Below are 23977 nucleotides of genomic sequence, written 5' to 3' on the forward strand. Positions count from 1 at the left end.
TTTCAAGTATTGCCCGGCGGTAATCGCCTCTTATACCATTCGATGCTAAACCAACAAAGAGGCAGGCGCCGGAGACTGGAAGGCAGGAAACAAGGTTTTTATTCTCTCCGGAGGAGAACACATCAGGTCAGACAGCAAGGTATCGTCATGAGGTGCTCTAACTGCATCTCTGAGGCCTGGCCTCTTATACACAGGTTTATGACTTTATTGCAGGTTTATCATACATGGCACATTCTTGAGATCGCTTTGATATCTGAAAGAACATCCTCAGAATCCCCACTTCAAGCTCGTTCCCACACATATCTTACAGTGGAAGTCCCCACCCCACCCACAGTAGGAGATGGCTATCACACAGCTGGACATTCTGCCAATTCCCGGGGGTGTGTGCGACCGGTCGGGTCTCAGGGGGTGGGGGGCCTTGATCTACTGTAATCCCTTTGATGTGGGGTGTTTCCCTTACAGTAGGGGCAATAAACTGCATCCGCAGGGCTAGGTGATGGCCTGGGATCGGTTCGGACAATGGGGCGCAGAGGAAGGGGGTTATCAAAGAGATGCATGACCATGTATGGGATGTCAGTCAGGCGTGGGATGTGGTTCCATGGCAGGGTCGCGCAGAAGGAGAGGGTTTATGGCCCGTGTATGAGAGAGCGGGGGTGGCTGGCGCACGGGGGAATGCTTGCAGCGCCAGGGGGACGCGCTGGCGATCGGCAGTGAGCAGGGAGAGACCAGGGTGCCTAAAAACGGCTGCCGTGCGCTTTCCTGTGTGTCGCGCTGGGGAGAGACAAGATGGCGCAGATAATGTTCAGTTGCAAACTAAATTTCCACAGTCATCCCTTTTAACATATCTCGCCAGCTTGTCTGACCGACATTCACCGTCGTTAACCTTTTAGCCATAATATCGTAAATGTTTTCATGTGTTCCTGTTTTTAAAAGTACAGAGTCTTAGGACGGGCGGGAGCAATCTGATACAATTGTACATAGTTACAGGTGGTTAATGTGACAGAGGAGGTAGCGTATACAGAATTTCATTAGCTGCATCATATATCAGACACGGAGATAGGTGGAGGGAAACTTGCTTGAACACAAACTCGATACTTGAAAACGGTTCGGTAAAACAAGGGATAATTACACTCATTTACTTAAGGCCTAGACTTCGCGTCGATCAAGCTAAACAGCATAGTCATGTGTACGGTTGATGCTATACAATTGTCATTTATAATAAGCTAATGTTTCCTCATTTATTTAGTGTGTAGCTGGAAGCGACCGATAAAAAGATCTTGGAAACTTGATTGGGAGGTAGTCAAATCAAAAAGTGGTTGGGAGAGGAATACAACTCAACATGAGTTACAGTCAGGAGAGGGTTTCTTCTTTCCAGTGTCTTATTGCAGTGAGCCATCACTGGTAAGCTCTCTCTTCTTCTTATGTTGGCACTGTTGAGCACCGGCGGTGGAGCTAAGGTCCAGCTCAAATCCAGATTTTTCATTGCAGGGTGTGATCATCCTTTGCTCTTGGATCACAGTCCTGTTCTGTCCTGTCCCTTGACTGGCCTTATCGTAGGTACCTTGAGACGGGGTACCCGCTTCTCATTGTTCTTTTGTAAGGTCAATGTCAAAAATAGGGGTGCTTTGGGAGGCCGGGGGAAGAGGGGGTGGAGTAGGATCGGACCAAAAAGCGGACCAAGGAGAGCAGAATCTTTCAGCACTGGGCCCATCAATCGGGCCCGACGGGGTTGGGACTTCAGGCACGTTGGTCAGCGAGCAGGGGGCTTCGGGATAGCCTTTCGTTCTATTGCTTTCCATGCCGTGAATGGTGCCTCGTCCTGCATCCCTTTGCTTTGCGGCTCCCCCTTGGTCGATGCCATAGATGTTCCATGGTCCGTAGCCAGGCTGTGCGTCACGTCCGACCCCTCTCTTCCGATGGCCGCAGGTTATCTTGGAATGAGTACAAGAAACAAAATCTTAGAGAGTTGGCAGGGAAGACATTTACACACTTCATCCTCTCTCCCAACTACCGAGTAGTTGGGGAAATGCTTTTATCGGTCGCTGTATGATTGATGTCTATTAACTCTTATGTCGGCGTGTGTTACTAATTTATTAATCATTGCTGTGGTGCAGGTTTCTGTGGGTGTTCCTGCAAAATTTCATCGTCTGGCCTGCTAGGTGTCGATTCCTGTGCCCTATAATCGTTGCAGGAAGCCTGACATCTGTCAACTTTCTGGTCTATCAAAAATTCGAACCGGCTTCTCCGGTAGAGACTCGTTCATTTTAACACAAGTTCTGTTAATACACATTTTCCTCCGAGGAATGCTAATAAAAAAGGTGCGAGGTGCTACTGTCATGGATTCACAGACATCTATTTCGGGGAGGGACACAAGCTAAGCATTTTTCTTGCTGGAGACAGTAGGTAACCCTCATCAGCTTAGGCGATGTACCTTTAGAGAACAAGGTCATCAGTTGTTTTGCTCGAAATACTCTGGGACGGCTAGTACAGAGCTGGGGTGATTCTGGGAGGACGGGTGCTTAGACATTCTAGTTCGGAACAATTGGGCGGGGGCAATTCTGGGCGGTGGAGATGGTGTCGTTTAGAGCTCTAAAACGAAGACCACTGACATATAGTCCCCGTAATGAGGGCCAGATTGGGAGACATCAGTCGTCTTACCTGTCCTTTCTTTCTCAGCCAGTTAAGTCCAACATTTTACAGAAAGGAGAGGTAGTAACGTGGTAAAGTACGGTCGTTTTTGTTTCTGTCAATTTGTTCGAACACCACCGTGTTTTAGGCCAATTGTACACATACCGAGGAGGTATAGTGTTGTTAATTTATTCAAAAAGAAAGAGGGTAAGAGAGCCTTCAGCGAGGGAGGGAGAGAGAGTAAGAGAGAGAGAGAGAGAGAGAGAGAGAGAGAGAGAGAGAGAGAGAGAGAGAGAGAGATAGACGTGCGCATCAAGTAGGCTATTTGGCATACGTACGACACAAAACGAGAGAGAGAGAGACATGCGTACGATAATAGGCTACTTGGTGCACATACAACATGGAGTAGCACGGGTCAGTTCTATGTAAGAAAACACAAGCGGGGGAAAGACATAAAGTCGGTGATCACGTATACACAAATACCGGATAGGGCGTGACAGTACATACATCAAGCGCAGAAACTTAAGACGGAGACACAGGGCTACGTAGAGTATGGGGACCTCTCCTTTCCTGTCCTCTTTCCTATGCACGCTGCGTATTTTCAGTATTTTTGTAATTTATTTTGGGGGGGGGGTGTCGGACCTTTTACTCCCCTCCCTTTGATCGATAGACAAGCACCTCAATTATACGATGACATTCTCTTCAAGTGACCCAAGTATATGAAATGCATACACATTCATACCGTATAATCGTAGCACACACGCACAGTCATACCATACAGTTTTTCACGTTCCCAATGGTGGTCTGCACTTCGCGCACTATCCCACAACGTTTGTCTATGTTTTTCCCTATATGGAGCACGGTGCGGTCCATGTCCACTCCATTCTTCAGTCGGAACTTCGTTGTGACCTATAGAGAGGGAAAAAGAGGGTGGGGAGGGGTGTGCAGTATTCAAAGTACATTAGCGCGCGTAGACACGAAAAAGTTCTACTTACCACGTACCAGGCTAGCCGCAGGAGTGGGTAATACCACAGACCTATTATGTTTTTCTTCCGACATACAAAGATGCTCTATTTCATTCATCTCCTAAATTCGGGTTTCCTGGTCGTACATGTATTTCTCGATCGGTCGTATATTATGGTGCAAGATACCATACCTTGCATTCGGCATATACCTTAAGCTATAGTCGACCATTTTCTGACAACTCTTGGAAAAAGACAGGTGTGACGGGTACAAATTCTGTTAATCAAAAACATTCAGGCAAATGGGGTCTGCATTATCTGCTTTCTATTGCTTGGGAGTAACAATAATTTATTCAAAAACCTTTATCAACCTAGATGATTTGTCATGACACTGATGCCGTAATTCCTTTAAGAAGCCCTTTATTAAAAACAATGTCAGTATACAAATACGGGCCTACAACCGTTCAGGCCGGCCACGGTGTGAGAGGCGTCTCGGCGCCATTTTGGGGCGAGGTCGGGTGGGTCCAGTGCACAGTCTAAGTCTTCGCACTAACTAGCTGCCGGACCAGAATCCCTTTCGGTAGTTCGAGAACTTTCGTTAGCGTCAGCTTGCGTCAGCATGGCGTCACCGCGATCTTGTAGCAATGCCGTGGTCCGTTCTTGGGGCGCGGCACCAGGCGGGTTCTTCCGCCGACGCCTTGAATCAGTCTTTCTTTTACGGCACCAAACGTAGGCAAGATGGCTGCCGCCCGGGGCAAAGACAAGTTAATGTGGAATAAGCAAGCAAATAGCGGCGGTTGCCCCCACCGGAAGCCCACGGGAGTCGAATGCCAATGACTCCCGCAGAATCTGCAAAGCTGAGAGGGTGTTTTTCAAGGGTGGGGCCCACGCCCGAGCAGACAAGCTTCCGAGTCCAGGGCCGCCTATCGGTGGGCCAGGCCTGGATCTGAAGAACCGACAGCCAGAGTCCAGAGGCAGCAGCAGCAGCAGCTCTTCGTTACAGCCACCGGGGTGGGTCCCCCGATCACTCGGCTGCGGGGGCCCATTTCTTGAGTGAAATGCTAATGGCAATCTTAGTGGATCCGCGCCTGAGTGGTTACCTGGCAGGCAAGACTTGAATGGCTGTCCTGCTGCAGCTGGTCGGTGAGTGCAGGGGCGCCCACTCATCTGGACGGCGAGCGAAACTGCTGGGTGCAACTCAGCTGGCCGGCGAAAGAAATGGCAGTATGCAATTCAGCTGGCCGGCGAGTGAAATGGCAGGGCGTAACTCAGCTGGCCGGCGAGTGAAATGGCGGGGCGTAACTCAGCTGGCCGGCGAGTGAAATGGCGGGGTGCAACTCAGCTGGCCGGCGAGTGAAACGGCAGGGGTGCCCTCTCTGCTGGCGAGCCTCCACCTGGGGAGGCGGGGGAGGCCCGTCCGCGTCGCTTCCCCCCTGCCAGGGCACCTTTCGCTGCTGGTCGAAGCGGGGAATGGGAAGGCCAGTACAACGTGGTGGACTCCACCTTGGCGCTGCCAGAGCCTCGGCGCTGCGTGTAGCCTCCGGCCTATTCGCACAATCGTCCGCCAATGATGTCGATGGATTTTTGCATGGCTTTTATAGCCCAAAGCCGACTAAAAGGACCGTCCAAAGCAGGTCAATGTTGCTATTTCGAAGAAGGAGGGGCGAGGACTGTCATGTAAATAGTCATTTAAAAACGTGTTTTAATGTGTTTACCCTGTTGGCGTGTTTGTTATACCTATAAGTTATTAAAATGTTATAACTATACTACTTTGTTGGAGTGTTTGTACATATTTGCAATCTGGTAACGAGCACAAGGATGTTACTACGTAATCGGAAAAATGACATAGCCCAATTGTGCGCGATCTAGCCCAGTTCGGTGACGTCAATGGTGGGTATCAGCAGGCTTCCGTTTGTGCAGGATTTTGTCGTGTTTACTGGGCGGGGTGGGCAGTAAGGCAGACATGTTTAGACAGCGAGAGCGACGGAGTCGAGCTACCTCGTGGCTACTTCGACCGTGAGCTTGGCTCCTTCCCTTGGTTTCATATTCCTCGCAAGAGGGCTATTTCCTAACATTTCTTATTTTTGCGGGGTCAAAAGGATCCCATTATCGGTCTACTGGTCTTGCTTGACTATTCTTGTTTCTATATAGCGATCTTTATGCTCTAATTTGCTGTAAGCTACGGCGACTAGTCCGTATTTAGTGAACATGTCCTTATTAGGGGTGCCTTCCAGTGGAGCCGGATGGTTCACCTCTAATAAGCGGTCCGGGCAGAACCAACTACCAATCAGTGGGGAGAAGATAGGCATGACGGGTTACAACGGGGACAAAAGTCAGCACTACCTATCTTTTCACTGCTTGCAAAGACTAGACAGAATATCTCTATTCCACGTTATTTGTAAGCAGAGAATACCTCCAAAGAACCAATATCGAACAACTAGTGTTCGGACAATCAATCAATCAATGGTGAGAAAGAGATAGGCACGACGGGTTACAATGGGGACAAAAGTCTGCGTTACCTACCCTTCACTATTTGCAAAGACTAGACAGAATATTTCTATTCTACGTTATTTGCAAACAGAGAATATCTCAAAGAGCACTATCCTTCAAAACAATCAATATTCGGACAATCAATCAGTAGGGAGATAAAAATAGGCACGACGGGTTACAATGGGGACAAAAGTCTGCGTTACCTACCCTTCACTATCTGCAAAGGAAGAGAGAGTATTTCTACTCCTCCCCGTTTGTAGACAGCGAATATCTCAAAGAGAACAATCAATAAGCAAATACTAGTATTTCAATCAACAATCAATCGTTTCGCAATTTGTCGTGTTTCACGACCTTACCCGGACCGCGTGGACAGTTTCTCGTCTTCCGCCTCCAGCGCCCGATCGTCCTCTACTCTCCGTATTTGCCGCGGCACTCCTGATGGTTCCCAGTCAGGACCGTAGATCACTCGAGAGAGGTCTGTTCACTCTGTCGTCGGGACCTCTCCCACTGGATCCACGTGTCGCTGATGGGCCCCACGCTTGGGACGCCAATTGTTAAATGGTAGCGGCAGTCGTAGTCGGTAACCTTTCAAGTATTGCCCGGCGGTAATCGCCTCTTATACCATTCGATGCTAAACCAACAAAGAGGCAGGCGCCGGAGACTGGAAGGCAGGAAACAAGGTTTTTATTCTCTCCGGAGGCGAACACATCAGGTCAGACAGCAAGGTATCGTCATGAGGTGCTCTAACTGCATCTCTGAGGCCTGGCCTCTTATACACAGGTTTATGACTTTATTGCAGGTTTATCATACATGGCACATTCTTGAGATCGCTTTGATATCTGAAAGAACATCCTCAGAATCCCCACTTCAAGCTCGTTCCCACACATATCTTACAGTGGAAGTCCCCACCCCACCCACAGTAGGAGATGGCTATCACACAGCTGGACATTCCGCCAATTCCCGGGGGTGTGTGCGACCGGTCGGGTCTCAGGGGGTGGGGGGCCTTGATCTACTGTAATCCCTTTGATGTGGGGTGTTTCCCTTACAGTAGGGGCAATAAACTGCATCCGCAGGGCTAGGTGATGGCCTGGGATCGGTACGGACAATGGGGCGCAGAGGAAGGGGGTTATCAAAGAGATGCATGACCATGTATGGGATGTCGGTCAGGCGTGGGATGTGGTTCCATGGCAGGGTCGCGCAGAAGGAGAGGGTTTATGGCCCGTGTATGAGAGAGCGGGGGGGGCCGGCGCGCGGGGGAATGCTTGCAGCGCCAGGGGGACGCGCTGGCGATCGGCAGTGAGCAGGGAGAGACCAGGGTGCCTAAAAACGGCTGCCGTGCGCTTTCCTGTGTGTCGCGCTGGGGAGAGACAAGATGGCGCAGATAATGTTCAGTTGCAAACTAAATTTCCACACCTAGTGGACTCTAAGCTGACATACCCCAGAGAGCGGGGAGATGTAGTTGATGAGTGGGTGAGAATCTGAATTTCCAATCAGCACCAGGGGGTGATCACAAGAAAGGCTGACAGGCCCCCCACCAGGGGAAAGACCAGGGGATAGAAGGTCCAAAACAGAAAGAGTCCTCAGAAGACCCACAAAAACCTAAACAAGGAGGGGGGCTAGAGCCAATCCAAGTTCAAGGGGAAGGGGTATCAAGGAAAGAATGGTAGGTTCTTTGGTCCCTCAAAGGTGGGGAGGTGCTTTGATTGTAATCAGCCAGGGCACAAGAAACGAGATGCTGTCTGCACAAAGAAGCCTCCCACTGGTGGACTGTACCCAGGGATTGCTAGTGTAAGTGTGGGAGTGGAGATTGCCCCAGAGAGGGGTAGGGAAGTGGCAGAGACAACCTTAATGTCCCTGAGTGGGGTGAATATTGCAACCCTGGCCACCTTACCTCCAAACATAGATAAGTACAGGAGGAGGCCTAAAGTCAATGGGAATGAGGTTGAGGCTCTCAGAGATACAGGGGCTAGTGTCACTATGGTCCTAGACACCTTGCTGCCTCAAGAGACACTACTACCCAGTAAGTTTCACCAGGTGACCTATGCAGACAACAGTACCAAACTCCATCCCATGGCTGAGGTGGATTTGGAATTGGGAGGTGTGACAGGCCCTGTGAAGGTAGCTGTGTCTCCTGTGCTCCCAGTCCAGTGTTTACTGAGCAATGCAATTGAAGCTTCTGAGTTGTCAGAGGTAGAGAGATGGCTCCATATTAGAATATTGGAGCTCCCTGAGTGAGTACGTGCTGTGACCAGGTCACAGACTATCCAGAAGGGAAAGATTGGCTACCTGGACCCTGGAACAAAGGGCCAAGCATCCAAGGACAAAGGCACTGGGTCTGGTGAGCCAGCCCAGGGACCTCTAGAGGTGCAGGAGGGACCTGATACTAATGAGGAGGATCTGATCTCTGAGGAAGGGATTCCATCCCTGTAAGATCTGTCAGGCATGGCAAAACTGACAGGAGCCAGTGGGCCCTCCAGAGAGGAGTTTTTTCAGGGACAGAGAGACTGTCCCACCCTTTAAAGCTTAAGATGGATTGCCTTAAAGCAAGAGGAAGGGGGTTGGCAGTGGGTTACACCAAATCTATATGAAAGAAGGACTGATCTATACTGAGGCCAGAAACCTCAAGTTGCGGGCCACGAGAAGGTTGATTGTGCCCCAGAAGTACAGAGAGTTCATACTGACTTTGTGTCATGATATCCCCTTGGCAGGTCATTTGGGGCAGAGCAAGACTTGGAACCGGTTGGTGAACCATTTCTATTGTCTCCAACGCCTGGGAAGGTAAAGGGATTATGTATCACTTGTTAGGCCAGTGGCAAGGCAGGGGGAAAGTCAAAGACTCGCTTGGTATCACTGACAGTGGTTTGGGAGAAGGTGTGGGTAGACATTTTGGGTCCCCTAGAACACCCCCTGCATCAGGTAATAATTATATCTTGGTGGTAGTATACCACGCCACAAGACACCCTGAGGCAATATCTCTCAGAACAGTCAATGCTCCCCAAAAGAGGTTGTTTCATATAGGGCACTAATTTCATGTCCAGCTATCTGAAAGAGATGTTGGATGAATGTGGTATAAATCTTGCAATATGCCATTGTTTAACTTATCCTAACCTGTCCAGAAAATAAGTCATAAGACTTTTTTGTCTGTAAGCCAACATTCAGCCTTCCTGTGGTATTCCCTGATTAGTCAGAGTTAACTGAATTAGCCAGGTTGCTTTGATGAAGTGATAAGTGGGTCACCAAAGGAGAGGTTATCTGCTGGTGAGGGCTCTGCTACACAGGCATACCAGAGCAGGAGAGAGGGGTCATAAAGGATGAGGCTTCAAAGGAGGACCAGAACAGGCAGAGAATGCCAGGCCTACCTACCCCCATCCCATCTGACTCAGCCAGAGAGCAGGCTTGAGGAATAAATATGCAGATTTTAGGGGTAGAAGAGATATGGAAAGGAGCTACACTGGAGGTTAGTTTAGATAGTTCTTGCTCCTATGGTGAGATTTCAACCAACATGAATTTTGGAGGAATGGCGCTTTCTGGGACAAGAATATGCCACACTTTGGAGGGCAATGTCATACTCTGGGGTGTTCACTTGCACCTAATTGGTCAGACGTGATCCCAGAGAAAACTGAATAAATATATGAGAGCTGCAGAGCCTCTCCGATCTGCTACTTGAAACTAAGAGAAGACGTAGGATTGACATGCTGGAAACTTGATTTGCACCACCAGGCCCTGCATTCTGACTGACTGTGACTGCTGCACTATCTGGAAGTACAGCCCTGTGGATGTACCTTGCTTCAAAAGTATTAAAGAGTGGAGTCCCTGTAAGCTACAGTTTAAGAGAGCTCACCTGCACCATCACCACCGAGAGTCCCCTGCCTGGAGTTTGTCCTGTGGACTTTTAATGGTTTTGTCCAGGTGCATTTTGGAAATTGTGGTTCTAACCTTTCAAGGACAATCTTGGAGCTTCCAGACCCTTGGATTGTGTTTTTGGCCCCTTGGACCCTCAAGATGAACTTAGGGAAGAAGTTCCAGAAGTTTGGAGCAACTTTGAAAAAAAGCTTCATATATGACAGACTCAATCACGAACCCCAAGCCGGCCACCTTCAACCGCGAACCGGCTCAGATTCCAAGTTTGTCCCACTGAAGAACTCCTGAGATCTGACTTCCAGAGTTTGACCATGAGCTCCCTAAAAGTCAAGCCAGCGAACCCTCTCTAAATCTGGACTGGTGGAGGGCGCTGAGGGACCTCAGAAGAAAAAGCTCCAGAAACGTTTCTAAGTCAGAAGGCAAAATTTTGACCAAAGCCTACTGCATGGGATATCCTATCAGGGCTCCATTGCGGTCAGCCACAAACTTTTACTTTGTCCTGGTTAAGTGCGACCAGATGTCCAGAAGAGGAGTTATTTGTGCACTAGAAAGTGTTTATTCTTTAACAAATCATATCTCCAGTTCCCTCCATTGGATTTTTGTCATTTTTATGTTATTTTAAAGACAAAAATATTTCCTGTTTTCATCAATTGGTGTGGGATTTTTATTGTGTGTTTTGTCTTAATTATTTACTGAATTGTTGTTTTAAATGCTTTACATACCTGTCTTCTAAGTTAAGCCTGGCTGCTCGCAGCCAAACTACCAAGGGTTGAGCAAGGGAATAATTTATGGAGACCTATACTGGGCCATAGACCGTGTTAGTGGCATTATTGCCAGTGGTAGAGGCATATTAACCACTATTAATAACCCACATTCCAACATGCCATAACTACATTTTCACAATTGCTTTATTAACCTTCTTGCGTTCTCAAATTTGCTTGAAAATGCACCATTATGCCACTCTTTGTTCAAAATTTTCTTCGGGCAGTACTCCCCGAACCCTCTTATGCTGGTTGGGTTCACTCGCTGCACTCGCTCGTCACAGTGCACTCAGCTGCAACTTTTACACCGCACCACTTTCAACTGTCACAAGCCGCCACTATTCCAGGGCCTACCCTAGGGGTGACATATGCATTAAAAGGGAAGGTTTGGGCCTGGCAAACGTTTTATTATGCCAGGTCGAAATGGTAGTTTAAAACTGCGGATACAGACTGCAATGGCAGGCATGAGACATTTTTGCAAGGCCACTGAAGTAGGTGGCACAACATATGCTGCAATCCCACTAGTAGTATTTAATTTACAGGCCCTGGTTACATGGAGTACCGCTTTACTAGGGACTTACAAGTAAATAGAAAATGCCAATTGGGTGTAGGCCTATTCTACCAAGTTTAGAGGAGAGAGCCTAAGCCCTCTTGCACTGGTTAGCAGTGATAATGTGCACAGAGTCCTAAAAGACAACATAAACGGGTTCAGAAATCAGGATGGTGAAAGCAGATATCTAATGTTGTTTTGTATTTTTTCTGAAGTTTTTCATCAGTCCTGTACTGTGAAGATTTTGCATTGCATGTGTCCATGTATGTGCATTTAAATATCTAAAATCAAAAACTATTCTATATGAATTATCTGGATTCAACACTGGAAAAGGAGGAGTGTTCATGGTTGAATGACATAGCACTCTTTTGTCTTTATACTGTAATTAAATGTAATAACTTTTATATTGCGCTTAGCTTCTAGCTTTAATGGATATTGTGACTGAACGTGGGGTTTACCGCTTAAGGGATCACATGTCGCACTGATACATTGTCCCTCCATACTTGGTTTCTCTACATACTGAAGCCTGTTTTCAAGCTTGCTTGTGTGCATATTTTCCTTGAGTTCATCGGGCACTAAAGAGAAAATGCTTGCACTATTACCTCTTCACCTCGAGGTGCAACCCTTTTAAATTATGAAGGCCAATAATCCACTGTTAGTATGATATTATAGGCATCTGACAAATGTGACCAGAATACTTCTTTAATTTGCACAATATACCCCCCTCAATTTCTACTGAACAAACTATATATGGAGAGATGACACGTCCATCTGGTATTTTAACCTGTGTATATCCTTCATTAGGAGTTACCACCAGATGCTGTTTGAGAGTCTGTCAAACTATAGTTACTTTTGCTGCGGTTTACAGAAGCCCTACTGCCCAAGTCCCGTTCCGCAGTAGTATGTTCAGTTTCCACAGCATGTTTGTTCTTTGTCAGTCCTACTACTTTTGATTTATTAAAATGAGCTTTAGAATCCGAACAGTTTTCTGCCTTCCTCACTCTCAGCTAAAATTCACATGCCGAAGCCCTTTCACTTTTCTGTCTTACATATTTCTCCTTTCTGAAACACTCAGTTTGTCTTCTTCTATCTGTCCTTTTACTCTCCACTAAGTCCTCAAAAGAACAAAAATAATGGCTATCAGAATACTAATATGGACCTTGCTGTAATTTTATCAATGCCCCTAAAATGATGTCCACCACTACTGCACTCCTGCTCCTGCTGTAATGGGTAGCCAGTCCTGGTTTTCTGTGTAGCTTTCTGCTTTTTCTTAGTTTCCGGTGCAGCATTTCTTTTTAGCAGAACCCTGAGGCTCATTTTTGTTGTTTTGAGTTGCGCTTTTGCAGCTCCAGAACCTAACATATCTTGGCCCATTGAGGTATATCCATCTGGAATAAGTTTGGAAGCTCTGGTTCATGAGCTTGAAATAGAACAGCAACCAAACAATGGCATACTGCCAGAACCACTGCTTCCCCTTCAACGTTACTAAGGGCCATCTAAGTGACCGTTTCAAAATTACCTATTCATTGTATAACTAACTCCACTGCTGGTGTAGCTCCATGCTTGTTCTGTATTTGTTTTAACATCTCCTAGAACACTGCCAATTAGGGTGCTATGCATAGTAGCGCAAATCCTCCCAAAGAGTGCTCCCCTTGTGGCACACTCTTCTACAGGTAGACCCCACCAAGCTAAACATATTTAGTTAGCATTCTATGTGTGAATCAAACTGAATAGCTTTACAAACAATCTAAAACGCATTCTTGTCTCATTTTGTAGGGGCCTTGCCCATAATCGCCTTGATAATCTGTGGACTAATTGCATATCCTACAAGATGTGATTTGTGTTCAGGACCTGGAACTAATACTCCAGTCCCTGTAGACTGTAAAGCATACTGTCAAAGTTGTCTATATAGTCACTAACTGATTTACCAACTGACTTATTTCCACAGCATTCAGATTAGCTATATTGAGATGGAAAGACCAGGTAGCCCAGATTGCTCTTCACTACATGTGGTAAAGGGATAAAACCTCGAAAGGGGTCCCAGGATGCATGTTCCCGGTCCAGGTAGGACCTGGCCTGGCAGAAATTGGGCTGGACTGTTCCCATGGGAAGCAGGGTCAAGACTGGTTTGCATATGGCTGGGATTAAACTGGAATGGCATGGGGAGCAAAAAAACTATGGATTTAGGCCCAGATCTCTGTACTGGGATAAACGTTTGACATTGTTTAATATGCTGTCCATCTATTGTTCTTTTTGCATTTGTCACCACGAGTGGGACGGGTATGCCCAGACATGGGTATCGTGCTCTCCATGTCATTTGAGTCAAGGTAGCCTGGCTGATGAGAGGTGTACCCCCGAAATCGGTCCCAGGATGCCTGTTTCTGGGTCCAGAGAGAACCTGGGCTGGCAGTTCAGGCTGGACTCTTTCCAAGGGGAACAGGGACAAGACTGAATTGCAATGGCTGGGTTTAAACAGGAATGGCATGGGGAGCAAAAAATCTATGGATTTCGGCCCAGAACTCTGTACTGGGGTGAATGTTTAACATTGTTCAACATTCTGTCCATCAATTGTTCGTTTTGCATTTGTCACCCCGAGTGGGACGGGTATGCCCAGACGTGGGTCCCGTCCTGTCCATGCCACTGGGTTCAAGCTAGCTTGGCTGGCGAGAGGTGAAACCCCAAAACTGGTCCCAGGATGCTTGTTTCCTGTCCAGGGAGGAACTTGTCTGGCAGCTCGGGCTGGACTGCTCCAATGGAGAGCAGGGTCAAGACTAATATGCATACGGCTGTGTTTAAACTGGAATTGCATGGTGGGCAAAGAAACAATGGATTTAGGCCCAGATCTCTGTACTGGGGTGAATGATTGACTTTGTTCAACATTCTATCCATCAATTGTTCTTTTAGCATTTGTCACCAGGAGTGCGACAGGTATGCCCAGACGTGGGTCCCGTGCTTTCCATGCCACTGGAGTCAAGCTAGCTCCCTGATGAGGAGTGAAACCCCGAAACCGGTCCTAGGATGCTTGTTTCCGATTCAGGGAGGACCTGGCCTCACAATTCAGGCTGGGCTGTTCCCATTGGGAGCAGGGTCAAAACTGATTTTCATATGGCTTGGTTTAAACTAGAATGGCATGGGGAGCAAGAAACCATGGATTTAGGCCCAGGTCTCTGTACTGGGGTGAATGTTTGTCAGTGTTTAACATTCTGTCCATCAATCTCCTTTTTGCATTTTGAAGGTGTGCATTTTCTTGCTTTACCATCCCATGCCTCGGCCTGACTGTGAAATCCACATCTGGTCTAAACTGATATTTGGGCTGTTTTGTGCATTCACTCTAGACATTCAAACAAAGGGAGCTGCGGTGTGCCCTGCCTATCCTGAATGCCCATCACCAGGCTGACGGGCCTTCCTGAGCTAGAGTGATGGAGGAGTTGTCATGGACACCTGAATAGGGTTGTGCCTCTCTGGAGCCAGGACAGGGCAAGGCAAGATCTGTGCACTACAATTCTATCCTTTGAATTATGCCTACTTCAAAGATGAAAAGGGGTATACGGTTTGCACATGTAACCCCACATTTGGAGAAGACTTCTGGATCAAGAGGGGATTCTGCCAAGAAGGATAGCTGGAGAAGTTGTAGGAGAACTGCCACTCTGCTGTTGCTGTGTTGTGCTGGCCTGCAGCTTTGTGCTTCTGTCTTGGGCAGAGGAAGGACTGGACTGTACTTTCTTATCCTCCTTATCAAGGTTCTCCAGGGCTTGTGGGTGCTTGTTTCCTGTTGGAAGTCTCAGGGCCATCAAAGACTTATTCAGCAGCCCTGAACACTTCTGCTGGGTGTTCTGACCTCCCAAGTGGTAGCAACTCCTGTTCTGGGCCCTTGGAGGTGGTTTTACTGCTTCAAAAGCTGAAAATGCATGCATCGCCCTTCAGCGCCGTTATTCCCGCCGCAAGCTTGCCGTGCAGTTGAATAAGCAAAGCATTGCCACATGCAGCAAAAAAATGGATGCAGCGCCTGTTTGCAGCTGGAAGAACCGCTGCAGCTTTAGTCCAGAGCACTATGTATCCGACGTCCCAGACCCCTTCTACAACTCTGGCGCAGGCCCTGCCGTGCGGCTGAAGGAATCAATGCATCACCAGCTCGTGGCTGGAAGAATCAACACAGTGCCTGTTTCTCCGTTGCTGCATCGACTCCAGCATGTCTGGATTTTCCATGCATCACACCTGGGTGCAAAGTTTCCAGGGAATCGCCCCGCAGTAAGGAGCCGCTTTCAGAATTCGACACATCCCTACTCCTTGCAGTAAGGAATTGATGCAACACTTCTGCGTGCAGCAGAACTGACGCTTCCATTCCTCTGGGACTCAAGAATCGATGCATCGCTGTGTTTTCTGATGCTTCCCTCCTTTACGCCTGTTTTCCATTTCAGATTTTGACACATCAAAATTACTTTGGGCTAAAATCAACACATCCAAAGAGTTCTATGGAGTGAATTGCTTCAACCTTTAAAAAGCAATATCTGTGCTTGTATTTTTGATTTGTGTCGTATTGGTCTTGTTTGGTTTAAATAAAAAATTGCTATTTTTCTAAACTGATGTGGTGTCCATTTGCAGTGTTTTCCCTGTGTTCCTGTGTGTTCTATGTACAAATGCTTTACACATTGCCTCTGATTTAGGCCTGACTGCTCGTGCCAAGCTACCAAGGGGGTGAGCAGGGTTTATCTTGGGTGTGTAACTCCCTTACCCTGACTATAAGGAAGGGTCCCTAATTGGACAGGGTGCCTACCACTGCCAACTAGAGACCCCCATTTCTAACAGTCCACCAAAGCAAGCTTGATGTTTATATGGTTCATATTCTACAGATGTAGCAGCAGCTTTATCTATATACAAGTGCCTGGTGTTTGATTCTGTAAGATCAATCTCTACCTATGAGTAACATATTTCAAAAGGGTATGCATCATGTGCATTTCTGACAAAAATGACTCCACCCCGGGTGTTGGGGAATCCCTTTGCTGTATGTTTTTGTAATAATAGTACCTTAAAGTTTGCTTTAATCACAACAGGTACTGCAGCCATTGTAAAACAGGTTCAAAAATTAAATTTAAATCAAAACAGGGAATACCTTTTAATATCAAACTAGCTATCATCTTCTTTTGTGCATTTGAGTACCTTTTATTGTTCAAGTGCCTGGCAATCCCAGAGCAGAGAGGGAGATCTTGTCTGAACTTAAGGATGAAGTCAATATTATAATGTATGTCTTCAGTATTAGTAATATTGGCTAAGTCCACTTATACATTTTTTATGATTCCATACAAAATACAAATAGCATAAGAAAGGAAATCTCATCTGATACTTTGACAAAAAAAAAAAATTATTGTGCCATTTTTGGCTTTTGTGCAGGGTGTGTATTTCTCTCTACTGCCATGGCGGTAAAACTCAGGACTCACCTTCTGGGTGTCCTAGCTCAGAAGTATATGACTATTTGTCTCTGACTGAAGTCTCAGAGGGATATGACAGTCTGTGTATTTGTGGAACATTGAGCTAGATTGCGTATGCAGCCATTGGTGAACCATGTGTTGTTCAACTGGGATCCGGCTTAAGGGGATTACGTAGCCTAAATTTCAGTCACATAATCTCTAAAGAGTGCTAGCCAATGGTGGTTTATGGTCAGCCACCTATCCTGAGAAGTTGAGCTTTGTCCTCACAATAGACACCAGTGTCAAGAGGTGGGGTGGAAGTCAGGACCTAAAGTCAGCTGTGGGCCGGTGGTCAACACAGGAGACTGCAATGTCCTCCAATAGGACGGAGTGAAAGGCTAGTTCAATGGGGACAATAGCATTTCCAGCTCCGCTCAGCTCAGCTCAAGGGGAGAGCTTTACTGGTCAGGGCAGAAAATCAAGTAGCAAAGTCCTTGCCAGGTACTGTCATTTCAGACCAGTGGAAAATTACTACTGTCCTTACATTCCTGTATAGAGTTATCTAAGGAATAATACACTTCTTGGAGGAATCTGGAGAAAAACAGTGAAAAGAGTAAAGAGAGATCCTGCAGTGAATTAGCATTGTGTGTGGATTTGCCTCATTCAATGGAGGTTTCCAAGGAGTTCTACCAGGGCAGACCAGAGACTTCAAGGGAGTAAGGACCAGCTATGAGGTAAACAAAATAGACCCACTAATAATACAGTACCACAATGGAGACACAGATAATGTTGAAGGATAGAACAAGAGTTACCCATCATAATGGTGGACGATGTTGTGATGAACTCCCATCAGACCAGGATACCAGGTACAAATCCTTGGATGCCAGAAGTCCAGTGGGTTCCATGCTGAAGAATCAAATCAGTAAACAGAGAAGCAAGAAGGAAACAGAGGAAAAGATCAAAAGGCACAATGAAGGGGAAGCAAAGGAGAACCCTAACCCTGAGGGACCAGAAAAAGAAAACAGCAAAGGTGCAGGGACAGATAACAGGTCCAAATAATGTGAAGTGGAAAAACCACAGCAAATAAGCAACATGTTGCCAGGCGCGTGTTTCATGTTAGAAAAAGTCTTATATACTGACCCCCCCACAGCTACCTCAGAAGTGCTCATGAGAATCTAAAGTGATGGTGTCTGCAGCAGCTGTATTGTGCTTTGTATGAGCCTAATCTCAACTGCCCAGTCTTCCGTAGTTTCCTGACCTTTTCAGCCCTATGAATAATTTGATTTATATATTGTGCCTGAATCCTCATAGTTCTATATAGAGAGACAAGGGGAACCAATTTCTGAGAACTACCAATGTTGACATGTTTCCTTCTGACTTGAATGGAGATTCGCCTTTATTCTATTCAAGCAACCAATCTATCGGGGATCCAGAGCCTTCAAGTGGACACTTTGAGGGTGTTCTCATTATCAATGAACTACTGCCTCTGTGTCAAGGTTTTCGGAGACTGAAATTTATTTGTTTAATTCCAGTACGGGCACATGTGTATCTCATCAAGATGCTCTACTGCTTTTGTTCTGCTTAAGGGGGAGGGAATAAGGGTTTGGGGGAGTGGATGTTCTGTTGTTTCTATGGCTCAGGGGATAATTATTTACAGTTTCTCTGTTCCCTTTAATCCTCCGGGTACTGAACAATAACAGAAGGGAGGGGTGTCTGTGATTCTAGTGGTCTTTCTGGCCAGTGCTTCCAATTTTATGTCTATTGGCAGTAAGAGCTCAGTGGGAGATCCTGAAATCTACTTTGAGAATGCTAGTTCTACCCCATCACAGTTGGCCAAATTGAGGCTGGCAGCATGGAGGCTGAATGCCTAGGACTGGTTTGTTTGGATATATCAACTGAGGTTATGAGGACTCTAAAGCTGTCCAGAAAGTCTTCCACCCTAAAATCCTACAGACAGCACAAAATATTTCAGTACCTGGAGTGAGTCCTGCAAGTGTGTTTCCTTTACACTGTGATCCATTGTTATGTTATGTGAATGTGTAAAGTGCACTATCACCCACAAGGGTATCCAGGCGCTTAGCAGGTGTGTGTGCCTAGCCCTGCCTCTGGTAGGTTGGTTAACTGAAAAGCCAGATATTCAGCTTCTTGGGGAATTCAAGAGGAGAGGAGGAGGCTCTGATGTGGAGTGGGAAGCCATGCCATGCTTTAGGAGGAATGTAAGAGAATGCCCATCCTCCTGATGTGGTTCTGTTTATGCATGGCATGTGTGTGGGTGGGAGTCTTGCAGAATGGAAGTGTTTGGGTGGTTGATGGAAGGAGATGTGACTCTTCAGGTAGGAGGCCTAAGTTGTGTAGTGCCTTGAATATGTGTGCGCATATTTTAGGCTTCCTATGATTTAGTGATGGATTATGATGGCCCCATCCTTGTTGCGAGTTTACTTGCTTGTGATTGTAGTTTTCAGATGGCCTTGGATGGGGTTTTTTCTGTAGAGGAGTATGACTCTCGACTTCTTAAAGGGCTTGAGATGGCAAGACTGGAGTTGGACTAATGGTTTCTTCTTGGGATCTTCCTTTAGTTTTGCCAGCTTTCGTGAATTAACATTTTGAACCCTTACAGTGGTTTCTATAAAGTTTTTTGACACTTAATGTTGGGTTTTGGTGGCAATTACTTTGGCATGACATTCGAGGTAGGTTGGAGCTCTTCTTTGAAGAGAGCTATATTTGCAGTTCGTACCAGAATGTCTCACGTTGAGGCCTTCATCTTTGAAAAAACAAGATTATGACAACATTCCCTTCTTTTCTGAAACTGTTCTTATTTTCCCCTGATGATTCCTGTTCGGCTGGACTACATCAACATACTCCTTCCATTGGTAGGGTTAGTGATAGTATGTCTGTCTCACCCAGATCCCTTCAGGAAAACAGATGTCTTGTTTGTTTCTTTTGGATTAGGACCCATGAGTGAAAAACTTCCGGTTTCTACGGTGACCAGATTAGGTCGGGTATCACCTGGTTGCAGCATCTTATCCTACTTTTTCTTTGATCTGATGGATATTTTCTTTTTGGAAATGTGTTAGAGCTCTGAAACCTGATATCACCATTAAGACTGTTGTGTAATTTGTGTCTTGTGGTTATGTTGTGTGCTTCATCTGGCACCCGCTGGGTACTGGCTACATCCTCATATTTTATGACTGTGATGAGGATGAGTGGACGAGGGGTTATTGGCTGGATTACTTGTTCGTAATCTTCACTACATACTACTTTTCCCAGTCACAGTCCAGAACCCTGCCCTCCTGGGGTAGCCGGTCCCTTCCTTCTGCTTGGTGCTGTCAGGAAATAATGCAGTCAAAGAAGGGTCAAAGAGTGATAGCTGAAGACGGAGCCTGTTTAAGATGATCTTTTTAAAATGTAAGCTTGCTGCACCTTCGGGTGAAATGATAAACCTCACATGTAATGACAGTGACGGGCAAGAGTGGGGTGAGGAGTTGGTGAGGTGCTGCCAGCATGTACTTGGAGTTCAGACAGTGTAGCTAGCTCTCTCTTAAGAGACATGTGATTTCATGTCCTATGGTGGCATTACAAGTGCTGATCATATTGTGTCATTTTTGCTGAAGTCATCATTATGGTAATTTTGAACCTGAAAAATCTTTCCTCCTTTTGGTCATAGTGTTGGCAGGTATGCTAATATACTCACGGTTGCACTTAGTTTTAGCTGTTGGATTGTCTCGACTGTATGTGTTAAAATGCTTGATTAGAATCAAAATGAACACGTTTATGTGAGATGTTGCTTGTAACTGAAGTGGAAAGATCTTAATGGTCTGTAAAATTCCGGCCAAACCGGTTTGCATCGCTGTGTAAGTGTAGCTATAAAATAGGAAATCTTGTTCATTACAGTGAAAAGAGAGCGCTTTGGTTACCGACCTTTGGCAGTGTGCACAGCTGGGAGGAGCCGGGCCGGCCCGGCTCTCTCGCAGCCAATCTGAGCTAAAGCCTCCCACACAACCCGCGGGCAGTAAAAAAGTTCATTTCTAGAGCCACAGAAGTTGTAAAATCCAGTCCCTCGTTCTCACAGGAAGCAGAGGAGCTGGGAGCTGGCCGCGTACATCCACGGAGCTCCTGCATTCCGATTTGAAGAGGTGCGACGGGGCCGCCCGCCAAGAAACAATGTTCTTCAGTGGGGAAGAAAAAGCTCTTCAGTGGCTTTTCAGTGTGCCCACCCTGACCCTCGGGATCGCGGTGCTGCTGGCGTGTTTGTGCTTCAGCGGCAGCAGGCGCAGGTACGTGAAAGTATGTCTTTGATCCCAGAACGGCCAGACCCTCTTTACAGCCGTAGCTGAAGCGAGGAGAACCGCGGGCACTTCTGAAAGTTGCCGTGGAGGTATCGGGTCAAGTTCAGCTGCCTCCCAGCCACCGCATTTCACATCACATTACCACACTAATCACTGTGTAAGCATCTTACTAAGGAAGATGATGGGCTCGAGCGACAACGTTTAATGCACGTGTTTGCTGTAAATAATGTTCACGTGTCTAAGCCTGCGCTGGTTTGCACAATATCCGTGCATCGTTGAACACTGACGGGAACTACTGTGTGCTGGAATACATGACGTCACACTGAATAATAATTATTCTCTGCTGTTAAGGTCTGGGTGTGTTGCCAGGCAATGGCGTGAATGGTGTGTCATGGGACCTAGTGTAAGGAGAAGAACATGCGCCCCACCTCCCCCGCCCCCCCGTAGATGTTTGAGCTGTGAAATATAACATTAATGCAAATTGAAAGAACTATGCCCTCTTTGCACTTTTACTAGCGCTAGATTGGACGTTTAAGAATACCTCAAATATACTCCTCCAGTACAACTTCCCCTTGTCACGAATGATTTTGCAAATCTGCCCAACTTTCTATGTTTCCAAATATGCTAGAGTTTAGGCATGGGAATACTCCCGAGAAGCAGCAACAGTCCCAGCTTCTCCGGAGTGTTCCAGAACTTCATGATGAATTAAAAGAAAAAGAAAGGAAAGTGTTGCAAACAATGGAATAACCCAACAGGTCCACATTTCTGATTTTCTTTGTCAATCTGCTCTGATTTTATTTATTTGAAGATATATGTTTCAGATTGGGTCTACGGCAGAGCAAGAGCTGCGCGGGCCCTAACGCAAGCAAACACATTGGGCCCCATGTTTGATAGTAAAAAAACAACCAGTAGTTGGGATGCAGGAGGCCCGTTATCCAGCTGGGCCCGGTGACACTGCACCGGCTGCACTTACGATCCTTACGCACCTAGACTGAGTGTATATCCGTAGTCATGCAGTAAGGGACTGGATCTCATTCCAAGGCAAGGCGTGCTTTGATGACACAGACAGTCTTCTGGTCTGTCAGTAGCAAGCCATCAGTTCCTTTAATGCTTCCAAGCTATGGCCAGTGCACAGTGTCCAGGTGCAACACTGTTTTCTCCCTTTTACCCCCTGTAGCTACTGTTTTGATTTCAGTTACTGGGTTTATTTACCATGGAGCAACGCCACTGCAGGGATGTAAACAATGTCTGAAGGCTTAACCCTCTTGCATCCACCAGTTATCAATGTCTTTGCCAGGGCAAATGTTCATGTTGAGCATCTTACACTGGATGTGGTCCTGCGGTGTCTCTGGCTTGCTGAGATTTCCCAGAGCTCTGATGGAAAAGTATGTATTTCAGATTCATATGTGTCTTTCCATCCTGTTACTGAAAAAGAGTGTGCATGTCTTTAGGTAGCACCTCCGTACGGGTCCACACTTACGATATGTCTTCAAAGACTAAAATAGAGGAGATTCGTCACTCCTGTAATTTATACATATTTTTAGATTCAAGTGCATTGGCTATTTTCTCAAAATACAATATGTTAATTTCTAATAGCATTTCATGAGTCCACATATTAATGGTACCTTACCTGTCCAGCAGGCAGACTCCATTTCGAAACAGAACAAATACACCTTCTGAATTTAATTGAAAATTGTGGTCTGATAACTGCAGAGCAACAAGTACATGCTTCAGGTCAGGACCCTCACTAATGCATCCAGTGCTCACTATGTTGCATAGCACTCATTTTTTAGCATTTCTCTGTCACTGATTACTTTTCATGGAATTAACTTTCATTGATATTGACATATGTGTCACATACAGTGGGAGTGTATTGCATGTAAGGGTTTCAGTCCAAATTTGCGTATATGGGTCCTACCGAAGGCTTCACAGAATCTTCCCAAGATAACACAAACAGCAATTCTAGACAGTGGGGAGTGAGTTATGGTGAGTGATTGATGATATTTCAGAGCTCTATATATTTGTTATCGCCTGAGAGGTCATGCATATGATGGTCTGTGATGTATTTATGGATGTTCCAGTAAAGAAACTGACACTACTGTTTTAAAGGGAAGCCTTACAGTAGTGGAGGTAAATTCCTGAAAGGTCAGAGGTCAAGTATGTGGCACATGCAATGAAGAATGGCTTGGTTTTGGAGGTGATGTAGTAAGTTGAGAACGTTTTTAATGTGTTTGGGTTTTCCGGGTGGGGATCTACAGCCACAGAAAAGAGTACAGGGGGCTAAAATGGGCACCTGCCCTAGGGATAGGAAGAAGTGTTATAGGAGACCAACGAGGAACTCAGTGGTTTTATTTGCTCTGGAACTTATTGAAAAGGATTGTGGATAGGTGGGGATGGGTCTCGTGGGTTCTGTGTACCTGATTCCCAAAGAGTTTGCTGTGAGTATTCTAGTATTATACCTGTCTTTCTCCCGAACTCTGAGTCTACTACAGCAGTGGCTAGAACAAGTTCCCTGTGAAGTCCAGGTGTGGCTTATCCATTTGAGCAGAGAAGCATCGTCCCACAATACCCAGAGCTAAAAAATAACATAGTAATAAAGTTTATTTATTGTTATTTTATTTCTCAGCAATCCATCCCGAACTAAGTGTCAGGACGGGGCAGGGCCAGTGTTGTGAGTGTCAGCAGCAGGGAGCTGTGCGATTTAAAATGAACATGTCTTTTTGGCCGGCCATCTTGGAATGGCCAGCCAGACATGCGCATTTTCAACTTTTTTAGCCTAGCTGTCTTAGACAGCTGGGTTAGAGAAAGCACAGGTCTCTAGTGCTCTTAGGAACGCTTAGAAAGCCTGCTCTAACCAATCGTGGTGCTGCTCTCATGCTGTGAGTATAGCGACAGGATTGGGTAGAGCCGTTACCTTCACCCGGAGCTTCCAGAATACACCAGAGAGAGTAGGACGTCACGCTGCAAGTTAGGGAGGCAAGTCTATTTTTTTTTTGGTGCCCCCACCACACCACCCTCAGTACATGCCAGCCGC

The 23977-nt window shown here is 46.4% G+C and overlaps 1 protein-coding gene across 1 annotated transcript in view; it reads left to right on the plus strand.

The window, feature by feature from the left end:
* The first annotated feature begins 20661 nt into the window (after positions 1-20661).
* CYP7B1 (cytochrome P450 family 7 subfamily B member 1) overlaps positions 20662-23977 on the plus strand; it is a 666301-nt gene continuing 662985 nt past the window's right edge. Inside the window, exon 1 of the mRNA XM_085605530.1 lies at positions 20662-20931. Within this exon, the coding sequence (XP_085461656.1) occupies positions 20819-20931 (113 nt within the window). The 5' untranslated portion in view covers positions 20662-20818. The remainder of the gene's footprint in view (positions 20932-23977) is intronic.

Source organism: Triturus cristatus, chromosome 5_1 (assembly GCF_964204655.1).
Source record: "Triturus cristatus chromosome 5_1, aTriCri1.1, whole genome shotgun sequence".
Lineage (NCBI taxonomy): Eukaryota > Metazoa > Chordata > Amphibia > Caudata > Salamandridae > Triturus > Triturus cristatus.